A 15,799-nucleotide genomic window follows, 5' to 3' on the forward strand; every position below is an offset into this window, starting at 1 on the left:
GGGTCGTCCCACCGGCCGCAGGAGGCCATCCGCAGGCCCCGTCCCGAGCACCACCCACCCTCACCCTTTTCCTCCTTTGGAGCGTCCCAGCTGGGAGGCCGACGACCGCGGCCTGACCCCAGACCCCGGTTCCCGCCCTGCCTCCAGGGTCAGGGGTCGCACGCCGCGGACGCCCCCTTTGATCTCTGGATTCGGGGACTGGGGCTCCCGGCGCGGAAGCCACTGCGCGGAGGAGCTCCGACGCGGATGCGGGGCCCCGGGCTCCGCCACCCACCGCCTCCGAGCCGCGGCCGCACCGAGGGGCCCGGATCCCAGGACAAGGACCGCAGAGGGACCAAGCGCGCGCATGCGCCGGCCGCGCGCCCCTCCCCCAGCCCCGGCGGCGGGACCCCGCGCACGTGTCCCAGCGCCCTGAGCCCCAGCGCGGGCTAAGACGCGACAGAGAGCTGCAGTTAAGAAGCAGAAAGTCCCACGCGGCCCAGCCCCAGCCTCGCCCAGGCGCCGGTGCGCCCAGGGCGCGCGAGGAGACAGCGCTCAGAAGGCCTGACTCCCAACAGCAGGGTGGGTGAACCGGGGGAGGCGGCTGCAGCCGGGGTTCTGGCGTTGGCCGCTCCGACGGGAGGCGCTGGGCCCGGGCCGGCCGTGAGGCCCGCCTGGAGCTGGAGCGGCGGCCCGGGCGCGGAAGTGTCTATTTGGAAGGGGGCAGGACCTCGGCTGGAGTTTGGCTTTTAATGGCGAGGAAGCCTCCAGGCAAGGGCCAAACGGCGAGGCCTTCCCGTCGCGCCGCTTCTCCCCGACGGCGCCCCGCGGCCCCGGCTCCACCGACCCACCCGGGGACCGGCCCGCAAAGCCGAGCTGCGTTCGTTGGGTTGGTTCTCGGTCACCAAACACTGGAAACCACTGCCGGCACTAACCGAGGCTCCGCGCAGGAAGCCCCCGCGGGGCCCCGGGGCCGAGGTCCCTCCGGGAATGCCTGGCACCCAGTCAGCCCGGGCCGTGGGAGCCGCGGTGGGGCCTCCCGTCTTCTCCCCGACGGCCCCTCCGCCTCCTCTCGCCGGGACCTGATCGGCCAGCTGCGAGGCCCGGCCGCTGTCCCCGTGTGTCCTGCGGGGTGACAATGATAAAAATCCTCTTCGGGACCGCACGGAAGGCTCCGGGGCGGCTCCGACCGGGCCTGAACCCAGGCGCTGCGCACAGGGTTCCCCCGGGGTCGGGTCTGGCCTCGGCGGGTCTCAGGGACCCGGTGCGCCGCGGGGGACGCCGAGCTCGCTCAACTCAGAGGACAGAGTTCTCGTTTTTCCTCCACTCGCAGATTTTTAAGAATCCGATCGCTGCCGCCTAAGCACATGGTCCCCCTCTCCTGTCTGGTTTGCACATCTGTAGCCATTAAGGAGACCCAGCACAGCCTCCGGGCCCAATGACCTGCTTTTATACTGAAGGAAATGCAGAGGCCTTAAGAGTTAATGGCGCTAAATGTGTTGGTTTTCCTGCCTTTTCCCTGGGGTAGGTAATGGAGGAGGGAAGGTGTCTGTCTCCTCTCTCTCTCCCTCTCTCATCTCTGATCTAAATCGTCCCCAAAGCCCTACAACAAACCCCTTCATTCCCCAACCTCCAGTACTGAGTCCTGGTGGAGCCCCTGGAGAGGTCCTCCTCTGCTCCCTAGGCCACGCCTGGGGTCCCACCACCCGGCTTTGGCCGCCTGCCCACCGCTCACTCCCTGGGTTCGCAAACTGCACTCCCAGGGCCACCCAAGTAGCACCAAGCTGTGTTGACTTCGGGGGCAAAGGAGCAGCCCACCCAGTGTCCTTCCTGGGAGTGACGTGAGGGACGGCTAGGGGAAGGGGACAGGCAGTGGCTTGGAGGAACCCAAAGGCAGACCAGAGAGAGAAGATGCTCTTTGGTAGAAGAGAGGGAGGTGCCACGTGGAAAAGTGGAAAAGCGAGAGGCCTGGGGAAGCACCCCTGAATCCTGCAGGGTCACCGGCCGACCACTCTGAGCAGGAATGAACGCCAGGCCCTCTCTCAGGACCGGGTGGACCGGCCTCCCCTGTCCTGTGTCTCCTCTGGGAGCTCCACCCTTCTCTCCTGTCTGAAGACGCCTGGGCCTCAAGGCAAGGAAACCCCAGATCGTACGGTTATCCCCTATAATACGCTCAATATGCTGCAAATTTGAAATCAGTGAGGGAAAAAAGTCAACAACAACAAAATAATGTAAAGCAGAGGGCTTCTTTGGAGCCAGGGTAAGATAGGAAAGGGCACAGCAAAGGTCCTAGGTTGCCCTTATGCTCCCTACACCATACTTTGGTTTCCAATAAGGCAGACGTGGTCCATTTTGCTCAATTTTCCACTCCTAATCCCGTGGAGAACGTCGTGGAGAAGCGGCTTTCGTTCTCCTGAATGGGTTTTGGAGCTGGAATTCCTTGGATGAAGGATGCCCCCTTCGCACCCGGACTCGGACCTGAAACCTGCCAGCCCTTCTCTGTGTGGCCCGCTCTGTCCTGGTCTGTCTGGGGCCTGAGTGCGCGCTCCGGCTGCCGCATCCGGCCCGGGCCCAGTGCACGGTAGGCACGCGCCCCCCCCCCGGGGAGGCGGTGCAGGCTGGCTCGGGGACGTCCTAGAGGGGCTTCGGGCCCCAAGGCCTTCTGTGGGGGCCTGGGAGGAAGAGGGTAGGAGAAGGAGAGGACAGAAAGGGGGGAGGGGGGTAGAGACATCTAGAACTTAGTGCTGATGATGGATTCACACTCAAAAACGGGGACGTGGAGCAAAGGGGCAGCAGGCCACCAAGTTCCAGCTACCGATACAGGGCCCAAACAGCAAAGGAAGACTGTGTTTAGGTGCCACCAAAGTGCCATTAATAAAAAGCTCTTTCCCAGGAACCTCTGGGCCTCCTTCTAAATTGAAATAGGAGCTTTCAGAAGAGTGGGGGGTTTTGAAACTGGTGTTTAGGCCCCTGGCCCACGTCAGCGGGCTTTTTCGCGGTGGCCACTGCCTGTATCAGTCAGGCTGTGCTGCCGGGAGCCTCGCGGCCCTCTGCTTCCCTGCTCCCCACAACTCCTGGGGTGAACACTCTGACAGTCTCTTGGTTCCTTTTCTCCCCGACTCCCCCCAGAGCTCCCTGCCCTGCTGAAGAACCGCTCACACAGAATTGGATTCTGTCCCGCCTGGCCAGCTTTATTACATGGCCACCATCAATCTTGCCCCTAAAGCGACATTTGTTTACGACCGGGTGGGAAGGGCTAATGGCTCTACAAAATGAGTCAACAGGAGTCCAAAGAGATGGCATCGAGACACCAGGGCCGACCCCGCGGTGGGAACTGGGCTCAGTCAGGAGCAAATGGGGCCCCTCTCCAGAAGCTCCAAGATGTGGGGTGGGGTAGAAACTGTCACTCCAACTGCCACCAACAGCAGGGGACAACCCTGCTAAGGGAGTCAGGGCCTGGATCCGCTAGGGATGCCTCCTGTCCCTCCTGGGCAGCCTGGCCGGGCAGCCCGACCAGGCAGCCCGGACCAGCACAGGGTTCAGGCCTCTCTGGGGTTTTGCACCGTTAACAACAAAACTAACGGCTCTCCACCTTAAAAAACCAAGACCCCTCCAAAGGGAACAGCGCTGAGAGAAAAGGTCCTATGTCTCTCTTCCACCTATCAAAGTTCGGGGGAGCCATAGGGCTGTAAGGCACTCTTATTTCCTGACCCTGTTTCTGACCCCGCAGGAAACAGCCAAGGGCTTACGGGCCACCAGCACAATTGAGCCTTATTCCCCTGAAAATGTCGATTATTAATGACACAAACTGCACGGCATGATAAATTGTAAAGTGTGTGCTTGTTTGCATGCATCTGGTGCAGAGGGGCTGCCAACACATAACCCTGAGAACAGTGCCCGCCACGCGTACAACACCCCAAATGCAAGCTTGTGTATGGCGTGTGGCGCGCTGACGTTTACCTGCTCATGGTAAAAAACTGCTAAGGAGTGCCCACTGTCACACGCAGGACAAAAGTCCTTATTCCCCTAAAACTCTCTACAGAGGCTGACACTCCCAAATTAGCCAAGTTCCCCGCTGGGTCCCTCCTGGTGTCCCAGGCTAATTTCAAACTGTGCTACTGGTTAAAGTATCAGGGAGTTTTTCTTAGAATATTTTACAGCAAAATTATCCTTGCTGCGAAAAAGGTACGAATCAAAGCGCTAAAGTACAAGGAGTGCTCACTTCCGAATAAGGAGGCCCCAGCTTCCCAGGGCTTAGGTGGCAGGAGTTGGTTTAAGAAGCCAAAAGCAAATGTACTGAGAGTAGAAAACATCACGCAAGTGGTCCTAAGAATCAGCTTAACGAGCAGACTTGTGCCCTCCTGCTCAAACAGCTTCTGAACGACGTGGGCAACTCGCGTAGAAATAACTACTTTCTCTGCATACGTATAACTCAAACGCCTTCCTCGACGCATTTCTTAAAGGCCTAACTTTCAAACGTTGGGAATGAAGAAGGCAGAAATGATTGCTAAGAGGCTCCCAAGGCGAGCGCAGAAAACACTCCCCGGCTGCGGCCAGGGCTTCTCGCCGGCCTTTCCTTAGGAATCGAGCGCCGCGCGCCCGGCTCCCTCTCCAGCCGCCGGACTCGGGGCCCAGAAAGGAGGAGCCCGGGTCGCAAGCGCCGCCCGGCCCAGCCGGCCCTCTCCCACCCTCGCCGCGGCGCCCGCGCTCCGAAGGCCGGGCCTGGGCCGGCAGCCGAGGCCGCGCGGACGCAGGGGGTCGCGGGCCCCGCCGCCCACCCGCGCGGCCGCTCCAGGCGCCCCGAGGCCTCCGCAAACCGGCCGCGCACGCCGCGCGAGGACGCAGCGCGCGGGGAGGCCGCCCGGGCCCAGCGCCGCCGGGCAGGTCGTCCGGGCTGGGGCCGTCAGGCCGGCGAGGGGAGGGCGCGCGGGCGCCGGGAGCGGGACCCGCCCGTGGCCCCGCCGCCCGCCGCGCTCCGAACGAACACACGTGCGTCCTCCAGACAAAGGCGGCGAGCGCGGCGCGGAGCCAGAGCCCCGTGCCCGGCTGAGACGCGCGGTGAGTCCCTCGGGCCCTCCGCCCCGGGCTCCGGATACCTTCCCCTCGGCGCGGCCGCCCCGACCCTCCCGGTCCGGGAGGACGGGGCGTGGGCGTGGGCGGCGAGCGGCCGGACGCGTCGTTACCCTAATAAGACGAGGAGCGTCCGGTCCCAGAGGCCGGCGTCGGGGCCGCGGAGACGCACCCCGGCCGGAAACCCCGGGCGGGTCCGGGTCCACACCGCCGTCCCCGACTCGGAGAAGTGGGACAGCCAAGCCGGAATGGTCAGGCTCCCGGCGCCCGCGCTGCCCGCCTCGGGGGGTGGGGCGGGGAGCGGTGCCCGTCTGAGGGGACAGGGCCGCCGGTCACCTGCGTCCGCTTCCCTCCCGCGCCCGGACAGCCCCGCTCCGACCACGGTCCTTTTTGTCCGCCCGCCCCGCTCGGCTCCCACGAATGGGCCGACGCGGGAACGACGAGATTTGTCTGCAGATTTTTCCCCTTCACCACCCAAAGGGGTGGGGGTGGGGGCCCTGGGAAGCGCGAGGCCGCCCAGGCCCAGGGCTGCGAATCGGAGCGGGTCGCGCGGCGGGAAGGCCGGTCCCGGCCGCCTACCCCGGGGGACGCCGCGCCCTGCGCGCCCAGCCCGGCAGCTGGGCTGCGACTCTTGAGCCAGGGACCCAGCAAATCAGAGGCCACGTAAAGCAGTTTTTGACTGGAAGTAGAGTGTATTTATTTGCAGCAATCCTTTAACAATGATCAAATTTTGACAACAAGCAACAGCAATTACTGCTAAGTGTTGCCTCTAGATCGGAGCGGCAGATAGCAGGAAACTGTATTATCTCGAAAACAAACGGAAAGGCCCTGAATGACTGTAATCAAACCGCCATCTCCCCAAAGTCTGATTGACAGGGCAGATCCCCCTAAGATAATGAATTTATTACATTTCCTGGGTTATTTACAAAGGGGGAGGGCCGATCCGAATTGCCCCCTAGGTTTAACTGTAAATTAACAAGAAAAGTGGGATTGAAAAGAAACCACCTGGACTAAAATGCCCCTGCTCTTTGCTCCTTCCTTCTTGTTATTGTTGTAAATCTTTTTCAAAAAATAACTGTTCAACAAACATATCTTCTAAAATAGTTTCCCAAAGATTAAATATCCCTTTCCAACCCGCCGTACATGTTTTGTTTTTAAATCAATCCTTCTGCGTTAGACATGAAGGACTGTAGATGTGGATGAGTTATATACATACATTTAAAAGCTGGGTTTTTTTCCTCTTAAAAAGGAGTGAAATTAATAGGAAGAAAATCATCCAGCATTTGGCTCTCAGGGATGTCTAATACACATCGCAGTTTTTTGATGTGATACACAAGCCAAATCTTCATATGTGTATCTGGAGGCACGGCCACCTCTCTCCACACACAGGTATCACTGCGGTAAGACCACTGCTGATTCATGGGCTTAAAATTTCCAAATCATGTTCAGTCATTACTGAGGAAATGGATTTGTGTATATGCCAACTCAGATCTGTTTAGGAAAATCTCTTTTTACTAGCCACAAAGCAAGCTGACTGACTATACAGTACGTTTTGCAGAAGATGCTGCAGGGAAAAAAAAAAAAAATCTAAACAAAAAGAGACTTTTATGTGAAATTTGACAAGGAATAGTCAGAGGGTGTCTCCATTTTTTTCAGAGATTTAGAAGGAGAATTGATAATTTCTAGTGTCTTAATCTCTGAAATCTTTTTTTCTTATAATATTTAAAGCTGTATGAAAGTATCCAGACATACAGGTCTCATTCAAACTGAATGGTAATTTATTAATAAACAATGAATATGTTCAACAAAAAGAAAGAAAAGATGATAGAATAAGATTAATACAGTTTCCCTTTTTATAATGAAAAAAAGCACAATTTAAAGTTTCAGGCAATTTAACGTCAGGTTTTGGAAACTCTTTCTGGCGTTTGGTCCACGACATCCAACTACAAATTAAAAATAAATTACTATGTTGCAATTTACATTTTAAAACAAGTCCATGGATAAAAAGAAAGCGATTTTCATATACGGGGACTTCCTACCTCCTTTCAACAGAGGATAAAATAGTATCTTACAGGTGAGACGTGAAGGCAGGAGGCGGCAGGGGAAGGGACAGGACAGAAGGAGGAAAGCGTGCTCTCTGAAGAGAAGAAGAAACTTACGTGTTATCTGGAGGAACACTGTCCTTTAACAAACCATGACTCTGCTGTCTCTGTACGAAACAGTTTACGGTTTTGTTTATTTAGTTAAGGCAAAGTGGAGGTGGCTCCGAATCCGTCTTTTTAAGAAAATACTCTTCTTCGTGCTGGTGAGTTGAAAGTTTGGAGGAATTCTGTTCGCTGGTTTGGTGAACGTTTCACAAATTGGGTTTTTGGTTTCGGTTTTGCATCGAGGGTTCTTTTGGCTGCTCCTGCTCTGGGGCCCGGTTTAGTTCGGCTGGGAGGCGGGCAGGGCGGAGGGGTCAGAACTTGCTGCAGTCGTAGACGAAGGCCCCTGACGTGCGGTACAGGGACTGACCGGAGGGGAAGGCCATCTGACAGCTGCTGTTCCCGTTCACCGGCGAGTTGCTCAGGCCGATCCGCTGCGACTCAAACATCCCCCGCACCGAGTGGAAGTTCTGCTGCTGGCCCGGGTAGCCCGCGGCCGCCGCCGCCGCGCTCGCCAGGTGGCCCAGGTCCCCGCCCGCCTGGTTCAGGTACCACGAGGCCAGGCGGCCTTGGTGGGCCGCAGGGTGATGGCCGGCCTCCTGGCCGCCGCCGCCGCCGTGGCCCAGTGACGAGGAGCTGCTGCTGGTGGCCGGGGGCAGGGAGTAGTCGGGCAGGGGGTCGTCCACCGAGGAGCCGCCGGCGCCCGCGGGCGCGCCCTGCACGTGGCCGCCGCGCTCCCCGGCCGCGTACAGGCTCATGGCCTGCAGGTTGCAGTGGTAGGTCCCGGCGCCCCCGGCCCCGCCGCCCCCGCCCGAGCCGCCCGCGCCGGGGCTCTGGCTGCAGGGGGAGCCGTACAGGGAGCTCTGGCCCGGCGAGTAGGCGCCCAGCGCCAGCGGGGGCGCCAGGCCCGCGCGCGAGGACGCGGCGGCCGGGGCCAGGAGGCCAGAGCCCAGCTCGGCGGCTGCGCCCTGCGGCGACCCCCGCAGCGACGTCATGATGTTGTCCACGCTGAAGCCCTGGCTGTGCGGCGGCGCGGGCGCGGGCGCGGGCGGCTGGCCGGGCTCCGCGCCGTCCAGGCTCAGCGGCCGCGCCGCCGGCAGGCCGCCCGGGGGGCTGCCCCCGCTGGACAGGCTGCTGCTGCTGCTGTCGGGGCTTTCGATTTTGGGCACCGCGGCGGCGCCGGCGCTGCCGCTGCCCAGGGCGGCGGCCGGGGACAGGGGCTGGGGCGGCGAGGGGCACGTACCGTTCTCGGTCTTGATGTCCTGGATGCGCACGGGCGGCGGCTGCGCTCCGGGCGCCGCGCCGTCTGCCTGCTCGGGAGGCGCGGGCGCGGGCTGGCGGCCGGGCTGCGGCGGGGGCGGCGGCGGCGGCGGCTCCTTGAGGTGCAGCCGGTCCTTCTCCTCCTTGTCCTTCACGGCGTCCTTCTTCTTGAAGCGCCGCCGCCGCCGCAGGAAGCTGCCGTTCTCGAACATGTTGTAGGAGTCCGGGTCCAGCGTCCAGTAGCTGCCCTTGCCCGGCTTCTTGTCGTCGCGCGGCACCTTGACGAAGCACTCGTTGAGCGAGAGGTTGTGGCGGATACTGTTCTGCCAGCCCTGCTTGTTGTCTCGGTAGAAAGGGAAGCGGTCCATGATGAACTGGTAGATGCCGTTCAGGGTGATCTTCTTGTCCGGCGCGTTCTGGATGGCCATGGTGATGAGCGCGATGTAGCTGTAGGGCGGCTTCACCATGTCCTTGGGCTGCGGCTGCGGCGTGTAGGGCCCGTAGGCGCGGGCCATGCCGCCCGGGTACTGCTCGGCGTGCGCCGGGTGCGAGTACACGCTCATAGGGGCCGGCATGGCGGTGTAGCCGCCCCCGGCCGCCGCCGCCGCGCGGTAGTAGCTCTGCTCGCCGCCGAGGTAGGGCACCACTCCCAGGGAGTTGGGGCTGGAAACGGAGTAGCGCGCCTGCATGGCCCCGCTCGCCGCCGCCGCCGCCGCCCCCCGCCCTCGCTGGGCCGGCCGCCCAGTCCGAGTCCGGGCCTGCGGGCTGGTGCCGGGCCGCCGCCTCCCCTGCGCTCGCCCGGCTCCGGGGCGCCTCCGGCCGCCGAGGAGGCTCGGGGCGGCGGAGAGGGCCGAACGCGGACGCGGCCGACGGCCTAGAACGCGCGCGGCAGCTTCCAGGCGGGAACGGGAAAAAGGAGCCCGAACTAGAAAACAAGCAGACGTCCGGCTCGCCGCGCCGCCTGCGCTTCCAGGAGGCTCTGCCCCAGCCGCCGGCGAAGGCGGCCAGATAACCAGGGCGGGGGGCAGCGCGCCGGCTGCCTGCCCGGGTCCGCGTCACCTTTTTTTCAGTCTCTCGCGCGCCGGCCGCTTAAGGAAGCATTGGGAAAACTTCTGAACTTTTGAGCATCCGTCACCCAAGCGAGGACTTTTTTACGCAGTTACATTTTTTCCGGGCAGCGGAGCCCCGCCCCATCACGGCCGCGGCAGCCAATGGGAGGCGGGAACGCCTCCGAAGGAGCCGGAGGCCGAGCCGCGCCGGCCCGCGCCCCGCCGCGGAGGACCGCGGGGCTGACCACACGCGCGCCGGCCCGCCCGTCCTGCTCCCGCGCCCGGCCCGCGCCCCTGCCTGCGCCCCCGCCGGCGCCCCTCCCGCGCCCGCAGCCGTGCGCCCCCGCGCCCCGCCGCCCGCGCCAGGCCCTGTCCCCCACCCCCGGGCCCTCCGCTGGACGTCCATTGTTCCCGCAGACTTGCCGGGTCCTCCGGGCCCCCCGCAGACCCTTCCTCCGTCCGCCGCTCCCAGATGTCACCGCGTCCTCGAGCCCCAACTCGCGCTGGCTCTCTCCCATTCCTTGGCCGGCCTGGCCGACTCCAGCGCCGGGATTTCCCGGGCCTCCCCTCCCCTGCCCTCCCCTCCCCTGCCCGATCGCCAGGCTCCCGGGCTCCCGGGCTCCCGGGCTCCCGGGCTCCCAGAGGTCTCCAGTTTTCCCCACCTGGAAGTTCTCCAGTCTTGAGCTGGGTTACAAAGGGCACGGTTTTAAGGGCTCAGTCACAGCCGAGCTCCGTTCCCGGTGGGGGCGGAGTTGTTGCCCCCACCTCACCGTCCCCGCGACCCCTCCCCAGTAGAAATAAGGGAGGGGGATATGGGGCCTTGCCAGGAGTCTTGAGGCCGTGGTTGGCGGCGGGGGTGTCTTCGGCGCGCGCTGCTGGAGCCTGGAGGCTACCCCGAATTCCTCTTAGGGATTCGCCGCGACCGCTCTCTCTTGTCGAGTCCAGCACCTTTCGGCTCAGAGCAGGGGTCAGCCTTCGGGCTCAGTGACAATAGCAGGTGTGATGGCAAGAAGCAAGTCAATACGTCCCACCCTCCTCTCCGCACGCGCGTGTCTGCTGGCTCGCAGAGATAACGGGTGTGATTGGGGGAACGTTCAGAATCGCACCTGCAGGGCGGTTCGAGGGTCCTGGGGATGAGCACAGAGGCTAATCCCTGTGCCAGCGCCTGAGACTTGCAGTTTCCGGGGGACTGGGATGGAGTGGGAAGAGGAAGAAGGAAAAGGAGAGAAACCGCGGGCAGGAAGGAGATGGGCCTCCTCTTCTGCAGCGCGCTTCTGCACTTGGGCAAATCTGGAACAGCCCCTCCGGCCCTTTCCTGCAAGCTGGAGGAACTGGCGCGTCTAGGGGGCTGTGAAGATGAGCAGCGTGGCGCATCTCACACCTCCACCCTCCAATTCCTGACAATCTTTAACTGCGAGGACGTGTTGGGAACCCTTTTGGCTTCCCGGCTTGAATCCGGCTTCCTCCTCTGCACAATTTGAGCTGCAGCTGCAGTTTAGGAGTTAGGGCGCGGGCCTGTGCAGTTTTAAAATGTTGCATTTCGGAGTGGACCCTGACATGGAGAGACGCGAGGACCTGCTCTTTCTGAACCAGCCGGGTGCCCGGAAGCCTGGCTCCCAGCCACTGCCTGGCCTGCTCCGCGCCTGGGCCGCTCCAGCCTCCTTTCCTGGGCGTCCGCAAGGCCCTGTCTCCACGGCTGGAGGAAAACACTGATTTATCGGCAGGAGACTCCTCAACACTTGTGGGGGAAGGGAGGGGGGGGAGAAGCCCCGCGACACGAAAAGTGCATTCGTGTCCAGCCCCCGCCCCACACCCGGACGGATTCTGCCCCTTTGGTCGAGGCCTTGTGGGCGCCCCGGCTTCAGCCTGGAGGCTAAGGAAGTCAGTGGTCGCCCCGAACGCCTCGGCATTTGGCGACTTCGGCCTTTGAACCGCGTCTCCACCGCGCGCGGTGCGCGGGCACCTACGCGGCGATGGCGACTCGGCCGTTTTTCCAGCACGGGCCGCGCCCGACTCGTGCGCGAGACGTGGTGCCGCGCTGCCCCGGTCCCCGCGCGTCCTCCCCTGCTCCCGGCTCCGCGGCCCGAGAGGTGGAAAGATCTCCTTAGTAAACTGCAAATCCGACAGCCGGCTGTGCTGGGCCCCGCTTCGGGTATAAAAGTGGCCGTTGTGAAATGAGTGTCTGGCGCGCGGGAAAAAGGCGGGGTGCAGTTTACGAAGATCACCTTTCTCCTGCTCGAGCTCTGGATATTCGCCAGGAAAAGATCTTTGCGTTTGTGTTTTATAAGCTTCCTCGGAAGCAAACCTCCACTAAAGGGCTTGATTGTATTTCAAGTACTCGACTTATTATTGTTGTCGGTGGCGGTATTTGAACATGAAGGCGCAGAAATGAAGTCTTTGGGGAGCAGGTTACGGTTTTTGTTTTCAGGTTGGAGTTTCTGATGCCCCCTTCTGCTGCTCCGCGGGTGGTTCAACCACTGTCTCCCCGAAACCCTTAACTCAATGGGCAGAAATGCCCCCGCAGGAAGCCTTCGGCTGCTTTCCTGACACCTCGCGGCTGCGGCCTGAAGGTCCCGCAGGCGACAGCGGTAATGGATGTTTGGTGGGACTGTCGCTGGCCCTCTCCGCCCCATCCCCTCCCTGACCCGCCAGCCGGGGTCACAATTCCCGGGGCCCCCGAGGGGTCTCAGCTCTGGGGAGGGGCGTGACGTCACAGCGATACGCAAAACAGGCCTCAGGGGCCTTAGCTGGAAAAGCACCAGGAAGGGAGAGGTGGCGAGCATTCCAGGAAATGCCCGATTCGCGGCATGGTGACACCGCAGGAAGAGGGGGAGGGGTGGTGTCTTAACGCTGGCCACCAGGAGCGGGAGGAGCTCTTTTTCTTCTCAATTCAAGAAAAACGGAATAGGGGTTGGGGAGGGGACCCCGCGAGTCCAGAAAAGGATTCCGGAGGGGCGGTGAGCCCAGCCCAAGGTGCAAGGATTGTCCTCCTGTCAGAGACCCCTCGGGAACTTTCCAGCGTCCCCCCAGCCCTGGCCAGCGACTCTCCCCGGACACGCGCAGGCCCTCACCGCCCGCTGTCCGGGCTTATCCGCGCCCCGGCTCTAGGCTCGGGAAGCTGGCCCGTCGCGGGGTTAGGGCCGGTCTGACCGGGAGCTTCGGGAGTCAAGAAAGGCGGGCCGCCCCTTTAGATGGGGCAGCCGGGGGGGGGGAGGGGCGGGGGGGGGCTCTGCACGCGCGCAGCCTTCCCACCCCCTCGCCCTTCGCTGTCGGGAGAGGCATGGTATCTGAGAGTGCGACCTGAAGGCTCCCCGCTGGACTGAAGTCGCAAGCATTTGTAGCCACGTCTGTTTCGAGGTGTCTTTGAGCTATTTAGGTTTTTGTCGAAGTTCTCCATGTGGCCTCGTTTACGAAGACCTGAAGCCCCAGGGTGGGAGGCGATACGCGGGTGTCAGTGGCCGTTTTTCGTTATCAAACCCTCCGCCGGGCAGGAAGTGCTGGTCATCTGCAGAGGGAGGGACAGGGACCCCACGTCTGGGTGGCCAAGACTCGGGGCAGATCGACTTCTCTCTTAGCTGGGGGGTTTCTGAGTACAGGTTCTGTTAATGCAGTCTTCCTGATTCAGTCCCCTCCTTAGTAGAAAAATAATTCCTACGATAAATGAAAAGAGCGTTTGTTTTTTGATTGTTTTAAAGACAAAGTGATGTCCATGATTGAACGAATTGTACAGCTGCCCTCCTAAGGGCAGCCTCCACAGGAGGTTTATAGGATGGGGTCATTTAATGCCCCCCAAGTCCCCACGATGGGCCGTCCCACTAATTACTCTCACGGGAGGGAGTGTGCCAGCACCTGCTCGGGGTTCCCCCGGCTCGGACCACCTGTCGCCCTTCTGCAGGAAAGCCCGGTCTCCCAGAGCGTTTCTGGGACCCAGCACGAGCTGAGTACCAAGAAAGGGCCACAGGACTCGCGGGAAGCTTTACCCTCGGTGCCCGGCTACGCATGACTGGGGCTTCCTTTGTCCAGGAAGAGCTAGATGCAGATGCGAACTGTCCCCTGTCGTTAACCGTCAAGGACAAAAATAAAATTTGTTAAGGGTGGATGAACATACAGGACTAGTTGCGCGCCTCGGTTTCTTCCCATCCGGGTCCCCATTAGACTGGGGCGCAGCCTGGCCTGGAAGGGGAGAGGCCCCGCCACTCCAGCTTCCGCGACTGGGTCTCATCCCGGGCGCGGCCGACGACCCGCGGGGCCCCGGGGTGCGCGGTGCGGGCATCACCGGATGCTGCGCGAGGGCGCCTTCTGCATCCACGCGTGGGCTCCGGGTGTCGGAGGAAAGGCCTTGGTGCGCGGACAGACCCGCAGACAGGCCGGCCCCACGGGCGGGGAAGGGCCGGGCGCACCTTGCGTCGGCGGGGCCTGGTCCCGCGGGCGGCGGGCTTCCGGCTCTCTAGCCCAGCACGGGGGCCCCATGCGCGGGGCTGCGCCCCCTCCCGCCCGGAAGCGGCCTGAGGAGCCTGAGCTCGGACGCCCCGGGCCCTGGGACGCGCCGCCCGCCCAGTCCGTGCGCGTGGGGCGCGGCTGGCCTTCCCCCCAGGCCCTGGGGCGGCCGCGGGGCCCTCGGCCGGGGCCGCCGGCACCTGGCTCCGTCCCGCCTGCCTCCCGGGTCCTCGCGTGCCTCTGCACCTGGGAGCGCGGCCCGGTGGCCCCCGCAGGCTTCCCGCCTCGCCCCCGTGAGCGCCGGGAGGGGAAGCAGGGGAGCCGCAGGGCCACCCCCGAGGCTGGAACTCCGGGCTCCGGGGCGCAGGTCCCCGGCCAACCCGAGCGCCGAGGTGGGCTCCGACCCCGGCCGGCCCTGCACGCGCCCCGAGCGCCCCCTGCCGTCTGCGGCCGCCTGTGGGCGACCCGACGCCCCACCTCCCGCCGGCTCAGCCCCTCCGAGCGGCCCCCGGGAGGGGGCTCTGAGGAAGGGGATGGGGGGGGGGGGAGGCCTCGCCGGCGGAGGGCCCCGCCTGGCTCCTGGCTTTCGCACCCTGCAACCTAGCCAGCTCCCCGGCGGGAAGAGTTCGGTCGGGAGGCCCCTTGGAGGGACCGGCTCGGACACCCAGGCACAGGCCTGGGCGCTTTTGTTCCCGGGACCCTAGGTGACCTGGTAGGACGCTTGCAGCCACCGGCCACATTCCTTCCTAGCGGCCCCTTTAATTGATGTGCACATTACAGAAAAAGCAGGGCCTCCTCATCAAGTAACTTACATTCTGGGAGATGTCAAGGAATGTATTTACTGGCAGCCAGGTTTGCCAATAAAAGCTGCAAATTAAGACCGCTGGTTTCCAGGAAAAAGTACTTCTGTTTTTTAACCGCTTCTTAGTCTTAATTATGAAAAACTGAACCTTCAAAGAACCGGTTTGGAGAACAGGGCGGGGGAGGCGGAGCTGGCGGCTGCGGATCGGTCCTCATCCCCACCTCGTTTCCATTCCAAGTCCCGCAGGACGCGCGACGCACCGGACTGGCCGCGGCGGAGCATCGCCGGCAGCAGCGCGAGCCGCTGGCGCGGGAGAGGGGTGTGCTCGGGTCAGCGCTATTTAGTTTGGAAACGAAGATATAAGAAAAGATAAACTATGGCGAATAGGGAGGCAAATTTCCACAGAATAAGTAGGAGTAGATGTATGAAAGGAAAGGGGCCACGTGCGTGGTGTTCGCTGTGGTCGCTCCCGTATTTTTTAAGGCCAATAGTGGAGTTGGGTTAAACTCTAAATTAAGGGCGAGAAACAAACACACCCGGAGCTTACTTTTACCGAGGTCCCCTTTGGTTGGGGTCACAGAGACCCCAGCCGAATGAGAACATCTCTCCACGCCCCAAAGCTGGCCTCTTCGCGGGGGACCCGTGCTCGGGGCAGCGCGTGGATCCTGGTGAAGGTGAACTTGTTGATGGGACAGCTCTCCGGTCTTCACCGCGGGCCCTCAGACGGCAGTGACTTCACTGGTCGTCCTGCCCAGCGTTGAGAGTAATCCTCTCATTTAACCCTGGTGTGGACGCTGTTATCTGCATCTTACACAGGAGGAAACTGGGCTTAGAGAGAGTGAGGGACTTGCCCGAGGTCACACACCGTCCCTCACGAATTTACTCTGCTGTGTCCTTGGCCCTAAGATGCCCTTTATGATAAGGTACATCGCTTATGTGCCACCAAGAGAAGAAAACGTTAAACTATTAAACCTTGTCGGTGGTAAGTCCGATCTCAATTTCATGTTAAAGTGTTCATTTCAGATCGATGGTATGTGGACTAATCCACTTAATCGACA

The 15,799-nt window shown here is 62.0% G+C and overlaps 1 protein-coding gene across 1 annotated transcript; it reads right to left on the reverse strand.

The window, feature by feature from the left end:
- Nucleotides 1-5,743: 5,743 nt before the first annotated feature.
- FOXC1 (forkhead box C1) lies at nt 5,744-9,592 on the reverse strand. The gene has a single exon (XM_068558970.1). The coding sequence runs from the start codon at nt 9,140-9,142 to the stop codon at nt 7,508-7,510; it is 1,635 nt and encodes a 544-aa protein (XP_068415071.1). The 5' UTR covers nt 9,143-9,592; the 3' UTR covers nt 5,744-7,507.
- Between the last annotated feature and the right edge of the window lie 6,207 nt (nt 9,593-15,799).

Source organism: Eschrichtius robustus, chromosome 12 (genome assembly GCF_028021215.1).
Source record: "Eschrichtius robustus isolate mEscRob2 chromosome 12, mEscRob2.pri, whole genome shotgun sequence".
NCBI classification, from domain to species: Eukaryota; Metazoa; Chordata; class Mammalia; order Artiodactyla; family Eschrichtiidae; genus Eschrichtius; species Eschrichtius robustus.